This window comes from Camarhynchus parvulus, chromosome 4, assembly GCF_901933205.1.
Source record: "Camarhynchus parvulus chromosome 4, STF_HiC, whole genome shotgun sequence".
NCBI lineage: Eukaryota > Metazoa > Chordata > Aves > Passeriformes > Thraupidae > Camarhynchus > Camarhynchus parvulus.
In genome coordinates, this window is record NC_044574.1 from 2,471,502 (window position 1) to 2,490,212 (window position 18,711).

General features: G+C 55.2%; 1 protein-coding gene across 1 annotated transcript; it reads right to left on the reverse strand.

Moving 5' to 3' along the window:
* Positions 1-562: 562 nt before the first annotated feature.
* LOC115903765 (protein O-GlcNAcase-like) lies at positions 563-17,395 on the reverse strand. The gene is made up of 17 exons (XM_030948459.1): positions 17,356-17,395; positions 14,804-14,855; positions 12,163-12,260; positions 10,516-10,646; positions 9,904-10,075; positions 9,403-9,501; positions 7,955-8,239; positions 7,750-7,872; positions 6,121-7,415; positions 5,186-5,360; positions 4,439-4,495; positions 3,456-3,541; positions 3,145-3,249; positions 1,894-1,985; positions 1,233-1,425; positions 992-1,163; positions 563-767 (listed from the first exon to the last, which is right to left on the reverse strand). The coding sequence occupies exons 1-17, from the start codon at positions 17,393-17,395 to the stop codon at positions 631-633; spliced, it is 3,312 nt and encodes a 1,103-aa protein (XP_030804319.1). The 3' UTR covers positions 563-630.
* Positions 17,396-18,711: the final 1,316 nt, after the last annotated feature.

The following is an 18,711-nucleotide window of genomic DNA, read 5'->3' on the forward strand; positions in this document are numbered from 1 at the left end:
GATGTGTGAGAGTGAGGGTGTGACAGGGATGTGCTGGCACCCCAACACTTTCCCCCAAGAAACGAGCCACGGTGAGAGCCCAGCAAACGCTTTATTGCCAAGGACAGCGCTTCCCTCAGGCCCCAGGCACAAAAAGAGAGGCTGCCCCGCCGCATCCCATACCAGATCAGTCCATGCAGACAAGCAGGTCCTCAGTGCCGAGAGCCAGCCCCAGCACCGGCTGCCCAGTCTCAGGCCACACGGGGCATGGAGAGAGCTGGGCAGCCCAGCCTGCACGACAGGGACACTCCCGTGACACTAAGGCACCGTGCTGCGCCCCAGGACCACAAACTCAAACACTGCTCACGAGTTCCTGCAGGCCTGAGGGTCCCCAGCAAAAGTGCAGGGCACCCAGCAAACATTTGGGGTGGCACAGAGGTGACTAAATCCCGTGAGCAGCAGAAATAGCTCTCTGCTACCCAGGTACCTCCCAGCCCTGCACACATCCCAGTGACATCCTGCTCGCCCCCGTGTCCCCTCTCATGTGTACCTGGCCTGCTGCAGGCGCCCCTCTGCTCCCGCTTGCTCAGGCCGATGCTGCGTGGGATGGGGGGCTCAGCCTGGCCTGGGGCACTGCCTCCCTGTGCCCTGTCAGAGGAGTCGTCCCAGGAGCTGAGAGCCGGGAGAGCTGCCCCAGGCCACCGGCAGGGCGACAAAGCCCAGCTTGCTGTAGAAGCTCAGCTGCTGCCTGTCGGTGTCACTGACCTGGCAGAACACTCCCCGTGAGCCTGCAAGCGAGGTGAGAGTCAGGGCACTGGGATTGGGGACACAGTGACAGTGACCCCCTCCATAAGGGAATCAGTCTCTCCCCTGCCCCTTTGTCACAGAGTGATGCCCCGAGACACAGGCCCGCGTGTCCCCAGTGCAAGGGGAGGGGACAGTGCCTGGAAGCACTGGCAGGGGACAGCTCCCAGCGCTCGGAGGAAGGGCAGCACTCGGAGGTCACACTCACCATTGGCCCTGAGTGCACTCAGCAGGCAGAGGGCCAGGCTGCGACTGGCCCCCACATCCAGCACACGGGGGGCCGTGCCCAGCTGTACCAGGGAGGGGAAACGCCTCAGCACGGGCTGGGGCACTGCCAGGGGCTCTGCGTGGAAGAAGAGCACTGCTTCCTCCAGGGCATCCTGCAGGAGACAAGCACAATGAGGGAACCCCCTCCACCTCTCCTATCCCCACTCCAGGCATCCCCTCACCTGTCCCAGAGCTGCCCCGCCTGTGCCCAGCTCTGGGGGGTACTTGTGCCTTATGGCTGGCAGCCAGCTGCTGTCTCGCTGCTGCAGGAAGCCTTCGGCGTGGAGTGCTCCGGCTGCGTAGCCACAGGGGCCATCCTCATCCTCCAGCACAAAGGTGTACTCAGGGCTCAGGCTGAGGAAGCTGCCCAGGAGCCTGCCAGGGAGAGGGGAAGCATGGCTGAGCTGAGCCTGGAGCACCTGGGAAGCTTCAGAGCAGCCTCTCTCTTCATTCCCCAGCTGGACAGCACACCCAGCACCCACTGACAACGCCTCTGAGACCCCTCACCAAGGGGAGCCATTGCAGCCTCCAACACCTCAGAGCAACCTCCCTCTTCATTCCCCAGCTGGACAGCACACCCATCACCCAGTGACCACCCCTCTGAGACCCCTCAGCCAAGGGGAGCCATTGCAGCCTCCAGCATCCAGGCTGGACATCCACAGTGGTGGCTGCCATGACCCTGGTGGCCATCAGCATGGGGATGTCCCTCCCTGTCCCTCCCAGTGAGGCCACTGCCAGCCATGGGGCAGCGCTGGTCCCCACAGGGACGCCAAGAGAGGCCATTCCTCACTCCCCAGCCCTGCAGCATGCCCAGGAGGGAGCCTCAGAGGGGCCACATCTCACCTGTCACCGAGGAGATCCGGGTGGGCCACGAGGATCTCTGCCACTTTGGGATCACAGTCCAGACTCTCCCGGCACATGCGGTAAAGCTCTCCCTGGAAGAGCCAGATCCATGTCAGCCCTGGCTGTACCTGCCATGCCACAGTGCCACCACCTTCTGCTGGCCTTGGGCTCGTGGCCACAGCACAGGCAGCCTTCAATCCAGAAATTGCCATTCCAGTCGGGCATCCCAAGAGCAGCTGCTGGAGCACCAAAAACAACCCTGAAACTCAGGTCTCCAGAGAGCCTGAGCACAGCAGGACATCCCCAAATGTCCTGTCCTGGTCACAGTTGAGTTTGCTGCTGCAAACATTCTGATAAAAGCCTTGCTCCTGAAAGGGGAGGCTGTCCTGATCACCCAAAAACAGAGGCAGGACCATGTCCTGCTGTGCCTGTTCCTGCCACGGGCTGATGGGCTCAGCTGGCTCTTCCTCTCAACAATGTTGTTGTCAAGGTTCAGCCTGAGCAGGCGAGCTGCACTCGTGTCTGTGCTGGCTGCATTTGTGGTGTTAGCCTTTCCTTGAGCTGGACAGGAGCAGGGTGAGGGACAGGGGTGCTCACTACAGGGAAACCTTGAACATTTTGTCCCTCCATATCCAGATTCTCCCTTTCCCTCCCCTTCCCATCAAGGGATGTCAGAGCAGAGCTGGCACCAAGCAGGTCACAGCTGACAGAAACTGCTGCTCTCCACCAGAGAATCACCCCATAAACTGGATGAGCGTTTGAAGAAGGGATTTGGAGATGGATCCCCACAGGCTCTGGCAGTGCCCAGAGCTGCAGACTGGTGAAGGCTGCAGAAGTTGCCATCCAGACTTGTCCTGTTCTGGATTTTTCCTGACATCTGCTCACAGCCAGTGTTGGAGATCAGCACTGGGGCTGCTCTGGAGATCACCCACAACCTGGCAACCCTGCCCTGTGCTGGTTTATCCATGGCTGAGGGGGTTCCCTCTCCTGCTCTGCCCAGGCCCCTGTCACAGAGAGGTGGGTTTGCTGAGGCCACATTCTCCAAGCCAGGGTCTGACACGCTGCTGACCACAGCCCCAGAATTTGCCCTGGACCAGCTGACTGAGCAGAGCTGGACAGAGGGACTCTGCCCCACACTGGGAGCTCAGCCTGGGAGTTCAGCAGCGGATGAACCTGTAATTCATCATTTTATGGGCAGAACAAACCACACAAAGGCTCTGGCAGGACCCCCTTCCATGCCACAGCTCCCACCTTGTCCAGGGGCAGCAGCGGGCGCAGCAGGTACAGCTGGCTGGATGGGAAGAGCGGGGGAGGATGGTAGAAGAGGTCACAGCTGTTCCCCACAGGCAGCAGTGCCTGGAAGAGATACAGCCCATCAGTTCATCCTGGCTCCAAACCTCATCCTGGAGGCAGCAGGAGAACGGCTCTGAGACTCCTGAAACCCCAGGAACCACGGCTGAGGTGCAGAGGCAGCTCTGTTTGCAGCAGCTCAGCAGCAGGGTTGGGATGGTGACTTCCCAATGGCTCCTCAGCCCCAGAGAGAGGGAGGGACCCACTCTCACCTGCAGCTCTCCAAAGAGGCCCCCACGGCGCGCCCAGGGCTCGGCGTCCCTCCCCAGCAGCATCGGGGCACTGATGCTCTGGCACCCTGGAAGCAGCAGGACACAGACACACCTGAGGTGAACAAAAAGCTGCTGGGCAGGGGGAGATCAGCCTCTGTTCTCCCCAGCTGTGCAGCCCAGGATGGTGAGAATGTGCCCTGCATGCTGATTCCCTAAGGAAGGGGCTCAAGGCACACGGATCCCTCTCACACTGAACTTGGGGACCTGCTCAGGTCATCACCTGGTAGCAGTTCTTGCTTTGTAATAGGCCACAAGGCCCCCAGAGCAACCAGGGAGCTCCAAACCAGAGGAAAACTGTGCAAAGTGATGCACAGGCATTCAAAAAACAACCCCACCTCTCAGCCAGGGCATTGCTGCTTCCAGAACCCTTTTCCACACAGGCTAAGGGGTCTTTGGGATAAAAGGGCTGAGGAACCACATTCTAGAAATGGCTGTGGGATATGATGAAGATCTGCTCCAATAACTGCTCCCTCACTGGCAGCATTCCCAGGGCCATTCCTGCAGGCAGAGTGTGGGGAAGGACAGCCTGATGGCTGTGGCATTCACATTCTCTGAACAGAGAGAGAGAGATAATTCTCTCTCACAGGTTTCTTCCGGGAGAAGCACAGAGAGAAGAAGAGAAAACAGTTCTTAGCAGAATCCAGTTACCAAATCCCTTCAGGTAAATAATCTCCCTAACACATTCCACATGTGGAAAAACAACAGGAACAGCAAGTAGAGCTAAGAATTTTCTCTTCTTCCCTCTGTGCTTCTCTAGGGAAAAAAAACAAAACTGTGAGAGAGAATGATCTCTCTCTCTCTGTTCAGAGAATGTGAATGCCACAGATGGTGAGTGCTGGCTGCTGCTGTGGGGCTGGAGGTGATGGGGGGCAGCAGCCAGACCCCCAGCCAGGTGGGTGAGCCAGAGCAGTGCCCATACTTACAGCCAAAGCAGCTCCCCCAGGTGCCCTTGGGGTCCGGGTCGCAGAGAAGGTGACCATCTGCAAAGGAGGTGAGCGCAGGACACAGATCAGCAATAGAAAATGTCAAGGGGAGGTGAGCTCCAGTGGGGACCCTGGCACTACCAGCTGCACATCAGAACCCCAAATCTCTGTGCTGGGTCCCAGACACCTTCACCTCCTTCTTGGGGAAGAGAACAAGCTCCAGGTTTCCCCCCAGTGCTGCAGGGTCCTGGCGCTCTGATGGAGCCCCACATTTCTCTTCACAGAGAAAAGCAAGGCACAATTCTTCCCAAGAATATTCTTATCTCATTTGCTGTGCCTGTGTTTGTGCAAAAGTAGAATGCAACATTGAGATTGTTTACCCAAAGTGATGGTGTTTTATATCCTTGACCTGTCAGGGCCAGGTGTGTGTGTCGGGACTGTTGGGTGACAGACATGAGACTCTGTGCAGGGTTGAGTGCTGGGCAGATTCAGTTTAGATGTAATGTGATAGAATGTAATATACTATAAAATAATAAAGTGTTTAATTAGCCTTCTGATAAGGTGGAGTCTTCCTCATCATTTGTTGGGGTTTGCCTACAAATACTCCACTCTGACACAGCTGGGTTTGGAGAGGTGTGATGGGGATGGCAGGGGCTGGCAGGAAAGGCAGGGAATGGCAGGGGCTGTCAGGAATGGCAGTGATGGCAGCAATGGCAGGGATGGCAGGAGCTGGCATCAGCCACATACCCAGCCAGAGGACGAAGGCACTGGCAGCCAGCAGCAGGTTTCGGATGTCCCACAGGTAGGGGTGCAGGTCGTAGAGCAGCGCCCTGCTGGCCGTGCTGACCAGGCGGCTGTGCAGGCGGCACGTCCGTGCGCAGAGCCGCTGGAAGGAGCGAGCCCGGCCCCGCCACCGCGTGCCCTGGGGACACACATAGCCTGTCAGACACCTGGGGGACACCTGAGCCAGACTGCAATGCAAGGTGTTTTCTATTACCGTCTGTATGGCAGATTATCTTTTGTCAAGTGGGCAGTTTGCTTTATCTGTCTCTTTGAGTGACCACAATCACTCCTCCCTCGGGAGGGGACATCTGCTGATAACAGCTACTGAATGTCACTGCATGGCTGATAAGAACTACAGCATCCCACTGGGAGATGTGAGCCCAGGGGGAGGAGCCAAGCATTCCTGCCTGGATATAATCTGGAGATTCTGGAACACCAGCACAGCTTCTCCACTGGATTTCCCAGAGGAACAGCAGCTGTCTCCTCTTCCATTGGATCTAGAGAGGAAGAATACATCCTTCTCTACAGGACCCCCTTGCTCCAACAGAACCACCCCTGACACTGCAGGAGGGCTGCAGCCACATTTCCAATGGGACTGCTACCAACACCCCACAGGGTGTCAGGTTGGGTTCTGACTCTATCAGTGTTGTTCTAGTGGACTGCATTGTTTATTTTTTCCTTTTATTTTTTTTTCCTTTCCCTATTAAAGAACTGTTATTTCCTGCTCCCATATTTTTGCCTGAGAGCCCCTTAATTTAAAATTTGTAGCAATTCAGAGGGGTGGGGAGGGTTCACATTCTCCATTTCGGGGGACGCTCCTGCCTTCCTTAGCACACACCTGGCTTTCCAAACCAAGACAACACCCCAGCCACCACAGACACCTTCCAGAGCAGCCTTACCCCACAGGCATCAGGAGCTGTGGCCGGGACCCCCACGCTGAGGCTGTTTGCTCGCAGCCACCGAAAGTGCTCCAGGAGCTGCTGTGCTAGAGCCCCGTGCTGGTAGGGCAGGTAGAAGAGCTCCACCAGCATCCGCACCTCCTCCAGGGTCAGGGGTGATGTGGGGCTGGGCACGGCCTCCTCTGGGGTCAGCGCTGCTGTGGGGTGGGGTCTGGCCTCCTTTGGGGTCATCGGTGCCATAGGGTCAGGCTCAGCCTCTTCTGGGGTCATCGGTGCTGTGAGGGTGGTCCTGGGCTCCTCTGAGGTCACCTGGGATGTGGGGCTGGTCCTGGCCTCCTCTGGGGTCACCTGGGATGTGGGACTGGTCCTGGGCTCCTTGAGGGTCACCTGGGATGTGGGGCCAGACCCAGATTCCTTGGGGGTCATGGGGCCAGACTTAGCCTTCTTTGGAGTTACCTGTGATGTGGAGCTCGTCCTGGCCTCCTTAAGGGTCATGGGGCCAGATTCAGCCTCCTTGGGGGTCACCCGGGATGTGGAGCTGGTCCTGGACTCCTCTGGGGTCACCTGGGATGTGGGGCTGGTCTTGGTCTCCTTGGGGGTCACGGGGCCAGACTCAGCCTTCTCTGGGGTCACTGGTGCCATGGGGCTGGTCCTGGGTTCCTCCTGTGCTGTGGGGCTGGTTAAGGCTTCCTTGGAGGGCAGCGGTGCCATGGGGCCAGGCCCAGCCTCCTCTGGGGTCACTGGTGCCATGGCACCAACCTCATCAGTCAGTGGGGCTGGGGCACCAGGGCTGGCACCATCCCCAGGTCCTGGGGGTGTCTGGGGCACATCAGTCCTGATGGCCTCAGGCTGGGTGCTGCTGGGAGAGTGGACAGGGCTGCCATCCCCTGTCCTGGCATCCCTGGTGGGCAGGGAAATGTTCTGACTGGTGTTGCTGGAGCTCGTGGTGGGGCTTGGGCTGGGGAGGGTCTTGGTGGCCACGGGGGCTCCTGCAGACTGGGCACTCCCAGCCACGCTGGGCAGAGCCAAGGGGAGCTCACAGCTCCCTGTGGTGAGCTGCTCCCCAGCCCTTGTAGGGCTCTGCTGGTGGCCAGGGGGTGTCCTGGCTGAGGTCACCTCCCTGCACCCCTCCTCTGGTGCCTCTCCACAGGGCTCAGGGCTGTGCTGGTCTGCCCCACCAGGAGCAGAGCTGTGGGACTGAGGGTCAGGAGTGACCTCCTGTCCTCCTGCTGTGCCAGGCTGCAGCTTTGGTCCTCCCTTGAGGCTGACACTGGCGTGTCCTGGGGTCCTTCCTCCTGCCAGAAAGGAACAAGAGGGAAGCTCCCTTGGTACCTGCATGGAAATGGGATGTGACAGCACCAGGGACCTCCACCCCTGAGCTGGCAGGACCCTGGGCTGGGGTGAGGCTGTGGCTTTGCAGAGGCAAACATTGCAAAACACCAAGCTCACCCCTGGCTGACCTCCTCCTCCAGAGCTGGCCCAGGCTCTGCTTCTGCCAGCCAAGGAAACCCTCTCCAGGCTGTGGCAGCACACATGGGGCAGCACATGGTGTGGCCCTGCTGCCACACCAGCCCCAGACCCAGCTCTCCAGGGATTGAGGGATGCTGCTGCTCATGCAAATCCATTTACCTGGCTCCAAGGCCTGCTGGTTTATCTCAGCCACCCAGTCACGCAGAGCCAGCTCCAAGGCTTCCTGGGGGCTGTAGCTTCCGTCCTGAGCTCCTTGGCTGTGCCCCAGGGCTCCCTCCATTCCTGAGGAACTGCAGCTCATCAGCCTGGGCAGCCCTGCAGGGCTGGGCAGGCACAGAGCTGAGTTAGGCATGGTGCCAGGTACCTGCACGCTCAGGGCGGGCACAGCTCCCCAGCTCGCTCCCAAACCAGGTACCCAGCGTGTGGATGGGGATGAAGTTGGCCTGGAGCTCACAGTTGGGGTTGAGGAGCAGCCCTTGGAGCCTGGACGTGAGGCCAGGAGCTCGGCCCATGTAGGGGCCCAGGAAGACTCGTCTGCAGTCGTAGTCGTTGGCGTAGAGGTTGTCCCAGATGACGGGAGGGCGCCTCAGGACGGCCTCCACCTCCTCCAGCAGCTCTGCTGACAGCTCCTGGGACACCACCTTGGGGCCTGGGGTCCAGCACAGACACACAGCAGGGACAAGGACACGGAGATGAGGTTGTGGTCACCACAGCCACAGTGAGGAGAGCAGAGCCCCAGCTCAAAGCCCTGCACACCCCAGTGTGAGGCACCACAGCGGGGTCACTGTCACTGCTGGTGGCTCTCCCAGCACAGCCTGTGGCCACAGGGTTTGCAGACACTGGCCACATGGAGCCACATTTCTCCTCACAGGGAAAAGCAAGGCACAGTTCTTCCCAAGATTATTTCCGAGATTCATATTCTCTGAACCTCAGAGAAAGGAAAACCAATTCTTATCTTATTTGTCGTGCCTGTGTTGGTGCAAAAGTAGAATGCAACATGGAGATTGTTTATCCAAAGTGATGGGGTTTTGTTTCCTTGGCCTGTCAGGGCCAGGTGTGTGTGTGTCAGGACTGAAGGCTGAGATTCTGTGCAGTGGAGTGCAGCTGAGTGCTTGGCAGATTCAGTTTAGATGTAATGTAACATAGTCAAAAAATATATTATAAAATAATATTATAAAATAGATAATAAAGTAATATATAATATTATATATTACTAATAATGGTATTATAATTATTATATTATAATTATCGTTATATTAATCATTATTCATTTATATATTATATTTATATAATATATATTATATTACACTTATATTTTTATATTTATAATAATATAATGATATATAACATATAATATAATTATATAATTGATAATTTTATATTTATATTTATAAATGTATAAAATGGATTTAAATATATAAAAATATATTAATACAATTAATATATATTTAATATTAATATACTTATATAAAAATATATATTGGAGAAAATTAATATTATTATATATTATGTTTATATAATTATTAATTTATTATAATTATGATTTATGATTATTAATTAATTATTATTATAATTATTGTCGTTATTATATTAATTAAATATTATATGAATTTATATATTACTAATAATATATATTACTAATAGTTTATAGTATTATGGAATATATATTATATATATTATATATATATAGTATAATAAAGTAATTAATTAGCCTTCTGATAAGGTGGACTCCTCCTCCTCCTCATCATTTCTCCCTGCCACGGGGGTCAGCCTGGTTTGATGGCCACAGCCCCAGAGCTGGCCCTGGCTCACCTGTCCAGATGACAGCGATCCCTGGGAGCAGCTTGTGGCCAATGGTCTGCAGGTAGCAGGACTGGCTGGGGCTGGGAGAGCACAGTGAGCTGCAATATTCTGGGGAGAGAGCACAGAGCATCCCCTGAGGGCTGGGGAACAGGAGAGGAGAGACTGCCAGGACCGTGGGCTAGTCCTGAGGTGGCCAGAGCTCCTCTGGGAGGGTAAAAAGACTGGGAGGAGCTGCCAGGATCATGGGCTAGTCCCAGTCTAGTCCTGAGGTGGCCAGAGCTCTCCTGGGAGGATGAGGAGGCTGGGAGGGGCTGCTGGCATCATGGACTAGTCCTAATCTAGTCCTGAGATGGCCAGAGCTCTCCTGGGAGGATGAGGAGCCCAGGGAGAGCTCTGGGGGCTGCCAGGGCACTCAGCTCTCAGCAGGAACGGGGGCACAGCCCAAGGGCACCCCAGTCTGAGGGAGCTCCCCGCTTTGGGCAGCTGGGGCTGCAGGGCTGCAGGCAGTACCTGTAGGGCAGAAGAGGAAGACTGAGGGTTGGCCCAGCTCCTGGTACACCTGGTTGGCCACAGAGGCCTGAGCCTGGGCCAGGGAGGGGAAGACATCTCTGTCAGCTTGGCACATGCAGGGGTCGATGTCGTCGAAGAGCAGCGCGAAGGAGCGGCACCCCAGGGCGGCCACCTGTGGGCACAGACAGGGGCTGCTGGGACCCCCGGGCAGCACAGACCCTCAAGGAGCTCCACAGGGGCATCTGGGCACGGCACAGCATGGGGCAGCTCCTGCCAAGGGAGTGGCAGCTGCCCATGGAGCCACCCCACCGTGCCAGCAGCTCTGTGCCCTCCCTGGGGCTCTGCTCCAGCCTCTGCCACCCTCTGCGACTTCTGGGCCTTGGCTGCTCCTCCTGCCCCCAGTCAGGAACCCATGGAGCCCTCAGCTCTCTGTCACCATGACAGGGACAGCACACTGGCCACTGGGCAGCCCAGAGCAGCAGGAGGGGTTCACACCTCATACCAGCCCATGGGGTGGGCACAGACGGGCACATGTGGGTGGGCACAGGGGGCACACATGGGCACATGTGCCCCGGCCTGGGAGCAGTGGGATGAAGGAATGGCCCACGGTACCTGCCTGAGTTTTTGCTGCAGCAGGAGGCGATCCCCAGCGCTGGAAAACACCATGTCCTGGCCGGCAGAAATGGCGAAAATAAACTCCACCCCCTGTTCCTGGGCAGCCCCGATGAGAGACTGCATGCGGGCTGGGGACAGAGCACAGGGGACATGTGAGAGCTGGGAGGCACCGGGGAGAGGGACAGGGTGGGGCATGAGGGATGGAGGGGAAAAAAGGATGGAGCAGGACCAAGGAATGGAAGGGAATAAGGGATGGAGGGGGAAAAGGATGGAGCAGGACAAGGGATGGATGGGGAAAAAAGGATGGAGGGGGACAAGGGATGGACAAGGAATGGAGAGGAATAAGGGATGGAGGGGCACAAAGGATGGAGTGGGATAAGGGGTGAAGGGGAATAAAGGGAGTAAAGGGTGGATGGGGACAGAGGATGAAGGAGAATAAGGGATGGAATAGGACAAGGAATTAAGGGGAATAAGGGATGGAGGGGGACAAAGGATGGACAGGGAGAAGGGATGGAGGGGGAAAAGGGATGGAAGGGAGTAAGAGATGGAGAGTGATAAGGGATGGAGGGGGGAAAAGGATGGAATGGAACAAGGAATGGAAGGGAGTAAGGGATAGAGGGGGAAAAGGGATGAAGGAGAGTAAGGGATAGAGGGGAATAAGGGGTGGAGGGGGACAATGGATGAAGGGGAATAAAGGATGGAGGGGGACGAGGGATGGAGAGTGATAAGGGATGGAGGGGGACGAGGGATGGAGAGTGATAAGGGATGGAGGGGGGGATGGATAAGGGATGGAATGGATCAAGGGATGGAATGGAATAAGGAGTGGAGGGGGACAAGGGATGGAGAGGACAAGGGGTAGAGGGAGAAAAAGGATGGAGCAGGACAAGGGATGAAGTGGGACAGGGGATGGAATGGCACAAGGGATGGACAAGGGATGGAAGGAGACAAAGGATGGAGCAGGATCAAGGGATGGACTAGGACCAGGAATGGGGGGGACAAGGGATGGAATGGAACAAGGAATGGAGGGAAATAAGGGGTGGAGTGGGACAAGGGATGGAGAAGGGATGGAGGAGAGTAAGGGATGGAGGTGGACAAGGAATGAAGGAGGATAAGGGATGGAGGGGGAAAAAGGATGGAGCAGGATCAAGGGATGGAATGGAAAAATGTGTGGAAAGGAATAAGGGATGGAGGGGGACAAGGGGTGGAGGGAAATAAGGGATGGAGAGAGAAAAAGGATGGAGCAGGACAAGGGATGAAGGGGGCAGGGGATGGAGCAGGACAAGGGGTGGAGGGAGAGTGAATCCCAGCACTGTGAAAGGAAAGAGCTGAGGTCATTGGGAGGGGAGAGGCTCCAGGAGGACCATTCCCATTCTCTTAAGACACAGAGCACTTCTGACAAGGGTCTGTGGGCCTGGCTGTACTCAAGCACATTGCCTGAGACCCACATGAGAGGCTGCCTGCTCCCTTAGGCAATTCCCCATGATGGGCACGGGCTGGGAGTCTTCTTGCCCTTGGCAAGGTCTGGGGGCTTCCCTGCAATGGGCAGGGTCCTGGCAGGGTGGAAACAGCTGGGACACAGCCCATGCTTCCCCCTGAGGGACCTGGGATGCCTGCAGCCCCCCAGGGGCCCAGCAGAGCCGCTACCTGCCTCATGCTCTGTGTAGGGCTCTCTCCAGAGCAGCCGATGCTTCAGCTCATCCTTGGGTGCATACATGTAGCAGTTCAGCCCCCGGTGCTGCAGCCTGGGCAGGGAGAGAAAGGAGTCAGCCAGGCTCCCCACGGGCTCTTTGCACAGCCACAGGGAGGCAGAGAGCTCAGCCAGTGCTCCCAGTGCTCAGCTCTAATGTGGGAACCCTGGAAATTCCTCTGGCTGCCCTGGGGGGCTCGAGCCCCTGCCCAGGGGGCTCAGAGACCTTGGCACAGAGCCCAAGACCCCTGTGCCTTTGATTTAGCCCTTGGAAAACAATTACCAACCTTACATGAAGAATTACAAGCCATGAAAGTTTAAGTAGAATGATAGTGAATTTGTCACGGGGTGGAAAAATAGATTTTTGGGGTTTTTAGGATGGGGGTTCAGGGGGCAAGATGGAGGAATCTGGGCATGTTCAGCCTTTCTCCTTCTTCTTTGCCTCCATCTTCTGCTGTGATGTTGGCAATTTTGGATTAGAGTAGAACCTCACTGTGTAACATAAGTGATAGGTATTGGGGAGTTATGGTAAACATTGTACACATAGTTTTTAGTATAAAAAGATAACACCACCCTGGGGCAGGCAGAGTGCCTCTGTCTGTCCTGCTGAGAGGACCTCGACAGGTCAAGAGAAAGAATTTTATAGATAAGATACAAAAAACAACCTTGAGATCAAGAAATGAAGAGCTCTGACTCCTTCTTCAACAGTCAGGCTGGGAAAAGAGACTTTCTAACACCTCGGGGTCACTCTGAGCAGCAGAAGCCCTGAGACTCTAAGGTTTGTGTCAGACACCAGCAGGATGTGCCCCTGGGAGGGCAGACCCCTCCCTCTTTTGGCACTTCTGCATGGAAGCCATCTGATACATTCATTTTGTTTAATTATCCTCCTCAGCAGAAAATGTTTTACATTTTCCCACGGCGAACAGAGTAGAAAGCACTTCAGGTATCTCATGATAAAAATCCCTTATTTTGTTTCTTTCCAGATAAGAAAAATACCGATGGACTTGTCATCCTCATGTGCCACATGTGAACACAACCCAGTGCAGCACCAGGCAAGACCTTCTCATTCCTGAGCTACTTGAGAACATCCCAGCTTGTTTTCCTTCAATTTTCTGTACCATCTCAGGGAGCTGGGGGTGCCTGGAGAAAAGGAGACTCAGGGGTGCCCTCATCACTCTACAACTCCCTGAGAGGTGCCTGTGCTCAGCTGGGGCTGGGCTCTTTCTCCAGGCAGCACTGACACAACCAGAGCACACAGCCTCAAGCTGCACCAAGGGAAATACAGGGTGGATAGCAGGAAAAAGTTTTTCATGGAAAGAGTGATAAAGTTCTGGAATTTTCTGCCTGGGGAGGTGGTGGAGTCCCCATCCCTGGGTGTGTTTAACAAAGCCTGGATGTGGCACGGGGTGCCAGGGTTGAGCTGAGGTGTTGGGGCTGGGTTGGACTCGATGATCTTGAAGGTCTCTTCCAACCTGGTCATTCTGGGAATTCTTGAATTCTGTCCCTGCACTCTGGTCTTTAATTACACTTGTCACTGCCCACACTGTCACCTCCTTTTTATGAATTTCCCAGCCATATTTCCCTCTCTCTTTCCTTATTGGTTGAGGTACTTGAGAGGTACAGAGTTCCTGAATCACCTAATACAGACCCCCTGCTTCCAATGTGCCTTCCCCCCCCCTCTTCCTTTCCTTTGTGTCTCTGTTCTTTTTCTCCAGGAATTCAGCACGGCCTTAGGTGAGCAACAATCTGTGTCAATTGGTGGGATTCCTATGGAATTTATGGAATTTTTGGTTACTCTTACTGTTTTTTTTTTTTCAAATATCACTATTTGGGTTTATCTACCTGCAGACATTCCCCCCCTCCCTTCTTTTCCTTTGTGTCTCTGTTGTTTTTCTCCAAGTCCAGGAATTTAGCAAAGCCTTGGGTGAGCCTGTGTCAATTAGTGGAATTCCTATGGAACTTACAGAATTTTTGGTTACTCTTATTGCTTTTTTCAAATGTCAGTATCTGGGTTTATCTACCAGGCATTCCCCCCTCCCTTCTTTTTCATTGTGTCTCTTCTTTTTCTGCAAATCCAGGAATTTAGCACAGCCTTGGGTGAGCAACAGTCTGTGTCAATTAGTGGGATTCCTATGGAATTTGTGATTACTCCTATTGCTTTTTACTGATTTTTTTCTTTCAAATATCAGTATCTGGGTTTATCTACCTGCAGCCCCACAGCTTGTTTGTAAAACCACCTCTCTCTCATTCCTTCCATTAGTACAGACCAGCTCTGAATCCTAACTGCTAATCCTAATAATGGGATGGCAGAATAATTAATAATTTCCACGAAAAAACTGCCTTTTAACTCTGGAGAAATGGGACTCTAGCCTGTGTTTTGTTTATGTTTCTGGTCCAGCTTGCAGATCTTCTCATCTGCATCATCTCCCATGCAGGGATGTGCGGAGCCCCAGCACCACCTGCCGGCCCCGCGTCCGTCTGTCCGTCCGTCCCGCCGCACCCACGGGCCGCGAGAGCGCCGGGACAGGGGGACACTGCGAGCATGAGGTCCCCTGGCTGCCACCCCCACCTTCAGAGAGGAAAATTCAGGGTACTTGCCATTGGAAGAGAAGTTTCCTCTGATCCATTGACCAGGGTCTCCCATAGAAACCTGGAAAAGGGAGGGGAAAAAGGGCAAAATGCAGTAAGAGGCTGAATGAGAGATGAGGGACCCCAGGCAGCTCTCCAAAATGCAGTTTATTCCATCCAAGGTGTCACAGCAGTCCAGGGTGGTGGGTGACAGAGCTGTGCCTACAGCTGTCAGCTCCAGGACAGGCCTGGACACCCTGAGTTTAGGTCACAATGCATTCTATACTTTTGGTCACAATATATTTTATACTTTTCTTTTGGTTACAATGCATTCTATACTTTTCTTTTGGTCACAATATATTATAAACTTTTTTTTTTGTTACAATGCATTATATACTTTATTTTTGGTCACAATGCATTCTATACTTTGCTGAGCATCTTCATACAGTAGAACCAATCTGTACCTTAACTTTTATCTCTAGCCTATCATAACTACTGTAATTACCATATTCATGTCACTGTTCTCCAATCACTAAAAGTCAGTGCATTACAGTTTAAACTAGAAGATGTTTTTCAGTTTTCTTGCAGTGGAAAATTCTGAGTCCTTTTTGCTACTTGCACCATTTGCTGACTTGTTTTGAGATTGAGATTACCTGGGCTATCTTTCTGCTTGGTAAAAACATCTTCTTGTTTGAGGTGGGTTTATCCTTTGCCATAAGACATAAAAACCCCTTCTAACTAACAGACCCTTTGCCTCTTTGGTTATCCAGTAAGAGTGGCTCAGCAATTCTTTTCTTCTCTATCAAAACTTGCTTCCATCTCTATTCCTTCATCAGACTCTACATTTAAAAATCACATATCTATGAGACTTTCTTGTCAAACTTTCATCCTTCCCAACAATGCAGTTGTTGGAAAGTGCCTCAGAACAGCCTCCCTGGGCTATCCCTGAATGCAGAGATGCACTGCTAGACATGCAGCACCCATTCTGCCTTTGGGATCACTTCCAGGAAAGGGCCCTTCCTATTTCTGCATGTAAGAAAATCTGGGAGGTGCAGAGCTGTCGGCAAAGCCAGGGAGAAAGGATATCCAGAGGAACACAAACCCCTTCCCCTGGGACAGGCTGATAAATGGGTTTGGAGAAATGCAGATTTGACAGCTCCTCAAAGTGGAGGTTAAAGGGAACCTGTCAGAGTCCCAGCACAGACCTGGGATTTAGCAAGAGAACCTTCAGCCACTTAAATTCTCTTCAAGATCTGGCAGATGCAATGTGAAGTCTCACAGAAAATCCATTATGTCTTGGACAGCGATGAGAATTGGCCATCAAGGTATCTCCCTGCTTTCTCTCTGCATCGTGGGCAACTTTTGAGTCAATCACTGCAATTTCCAGCACTCAGGGCCAAGGGCAGCAGATACTGGGAAGTGACAGCATTCCCAAAAGTGGGTGGTGCAGGCTGCACTGACTCCTTGAAGCTGGGAGGAAGGAGCAGCTCTCCATGAGGCCAGTGTCACCTGCATTTCCCCAAGCACCTCAGTGTCCCAGAGCTCACCTGCCCTCATTCCCTTGGCTCCCTTGGGCAGCAGCCCACCCTGCAGCCCCCAGCACCAGCCCTGGGCAATGCTGAGGGGGTTTGCACCACAGCAACACCCACTCTCCATCTGTCTTCTCTCTGCAGACACATTTTCTACCTGCCTGAACGCCCACATGGTTATTCCATATATTTTGAAATAATATAAAGTCACTTTGCTATCCATCCCCCACCATGCACAGGGCCAAATTTGTGGCCACTCGAGAATCCCAGCAAACATTTTAGCAAAAAAAAAAAGTTATTTCTGTGGTAAATAATTTGCTATTTTGAGATGCCAGCGAAGTCCCCAGAGTCCCTGTATGGCCCCTGCAAGTGACACTTCCACAGCACGTGCTGCTGCGAGCTGACGTGGGCTGCCAAGGAGGCCACCCAGCAGTGCTCTCCTGGAATGGATTTGCCAGCATCATCCCTGTCCTCTTTCCCAGGTCAGCTCTGCTACATCAATGATTCACGCCTGAATCATGTCGGCTTCCCCACCCCTGCATTTCCTGTTTGTTTTACATCCATTTGCACGGTGCTCCTGCTCCCTCTCAGGTGGGGCAGAGGGCAGTGCCCGTCCCAGGGGTGCTGTGCTGCCCGCGGGAGGGCAGAGGGTTCTGCCAGCTCCAGAGGGAGCTGGGGATGTGGGGAGGAGGGAGAAGCATAAGAGCTCTCCCTGGCCAGCTCTGGGCATGAGTCCTGCACGGCTGCCCCATGGGCAGGGTGGGCACATCGGGAAGTGCCCCTGAGTCTAGGGCAGCCAAGAAGCCCGTGTGGAGCTCTGGAGGCCGAGCAGAGGCTCCCTGAGCCCCTCTGGCTCTGCTGGGGCGCCTGCAGGATGAGCTGGGGAGGTGCTGGTCCAGCCCCCCGGCAGAGATGGGGGTCGGCGCAAGGGCCCCACTCCCACCTCCCCCTCATCCTGGGGCCCTTCCCGACCCCCGCTTCCCTTCGGGGGGATCGGAACAGCCCCGAAAGGCCCGGGCGGGTCGGGCACTGGCCCCGGAGGGACAGACCTACCTTCCACCACGCCGCAGAGGAAGCGCGGCCGCTCCGCCATCCCCGCGCAGGAGCGGCCCCGGCGGCCGCGGGCAGGCGCGGGGTGCGGGGAGGGACCGAGGGATGGAGGAGGGATGGAGGAGTGAGCAGAGGGATGGAGGAGTACGCGGAGGGATGGAGGAATGTGCGAGGGGATGGAGGAGTGCGCGGAGGGACGGAGGAGTGCGCGGAGAGCGGAGGAGTGAGCAGAGGGATGGAGGAGTGAGCAGAGGGATGGAGGAGTGCGCGGAGAAACACGCGGAGGGACGGACGAGTGCTTGGGGGATGGATGGAGAGGGAGCGGGGGTTGAAGGAGCGCGCGGAAGGGTGCGCGGGGGGATGGAAGGCGCGGAGGGGATGGCAGGTGCGCAGGGGGATGGAAGGATGCGCGGAGGGATGGAATGTGTGCTGAGGGATGCGGTGCTCGCAGGAGGGGACGGAAGGATGCCCAGAGGGATGGAATGTTTGCTGGGGGATGCGGGAGGGGATGGAATGTTTGCTGGGGGATGCAGAGCTCGCGGGAGGGGACGGAAGGATGCGCGGAGAGCTTCGCGCAGGGGCGGCTCCACCGCCCGCCCCCTCCTCCCGGGACGCGCTCGCCGCAGCGCAGGGGGCGGCTCCGCGGGTGGGGCCGCGGGGCGGAGCGGGGATCCCCAAAATCCGTGCGGAGCCCCTGGGAAGCGATGCTGGAGCCGCAGTCTCTCACGGTTACCGGGGCCCCGCCCGGTGCCCACGGCAGCCCCGGACCCCCCCGGCCCCAATTGCGGGGGTCCTGCCGGTGCAACGCTTCCTTCTCCCGCCTCTGAAGCTTCCCGGGAGCACACAGCCCCAGAGCTGTTCCCGAGGGGTGGATGTCATCATCTCCCTGTGTTCACCACCGAGCTGCCGCCTGCCCTGGCACACCCTCATGCCAGGCCGAGGATGCGATGCCAGCTCCGTGCCACCGGGCTGGCCCGTGTGCCAGGCAGGGGACTCAGCTGTGCCAGGCTGTTTGCCTTGTGCCCCCTGAGCTCGTGTGGCTCGTGGCTGTGGCTGTCCCACGGGCAGATGTGCTGCCGCTCATGAGCTCCCTGTAGAGCCCAGCCTACACACGGGCCGGGCTGTCTGACACCACCACGTCATTTTGTTCCTTTTCAAACCACTGGGTCTGTTCTGTTTCAGACCACTGACATCAGTTTCAGACCACTGATGTCATTATTTTGCGCGGGTTTGTGGTCTGATCTTTTATCTGACTCGCACACTCTGTTATTGGCATTGCTGTGGTTACACCCCATGGCTGTTTCTAGCGCATTGCTCTCATCTCAGCCTGGGTGATCTTTACTTTTCGCGCCTCCAATT

What these genes read in the sequence shown, in the direction of transcription:
- LOC115903765 (XM_030948459.1), bottom strand. Translation starts at nt 17,395, where the DNA reads ATGGCGGAGCGGCCGCGCTTCCTCTGCGGCGTGGTGGAAG. An exon ending in TGCAGCAAAAACTCAGGCAG is followed by an intron (nt 10,076 to 10,515) that starts GTACCGTGGGCC and finishes CTGTGCCCACAG; the next exon opens with GTGGCCGCCCTGGGGTGCCG. An exon ending in CGCTGCTGCCCCTGGACAAG is followed by an intron (nt 1,986 to 3,144) that starts GTGGGAGCTGTG and finishes TGGCTCTTCCAG; the next exon opens with GGAGAGCTTTACCGCATGTG.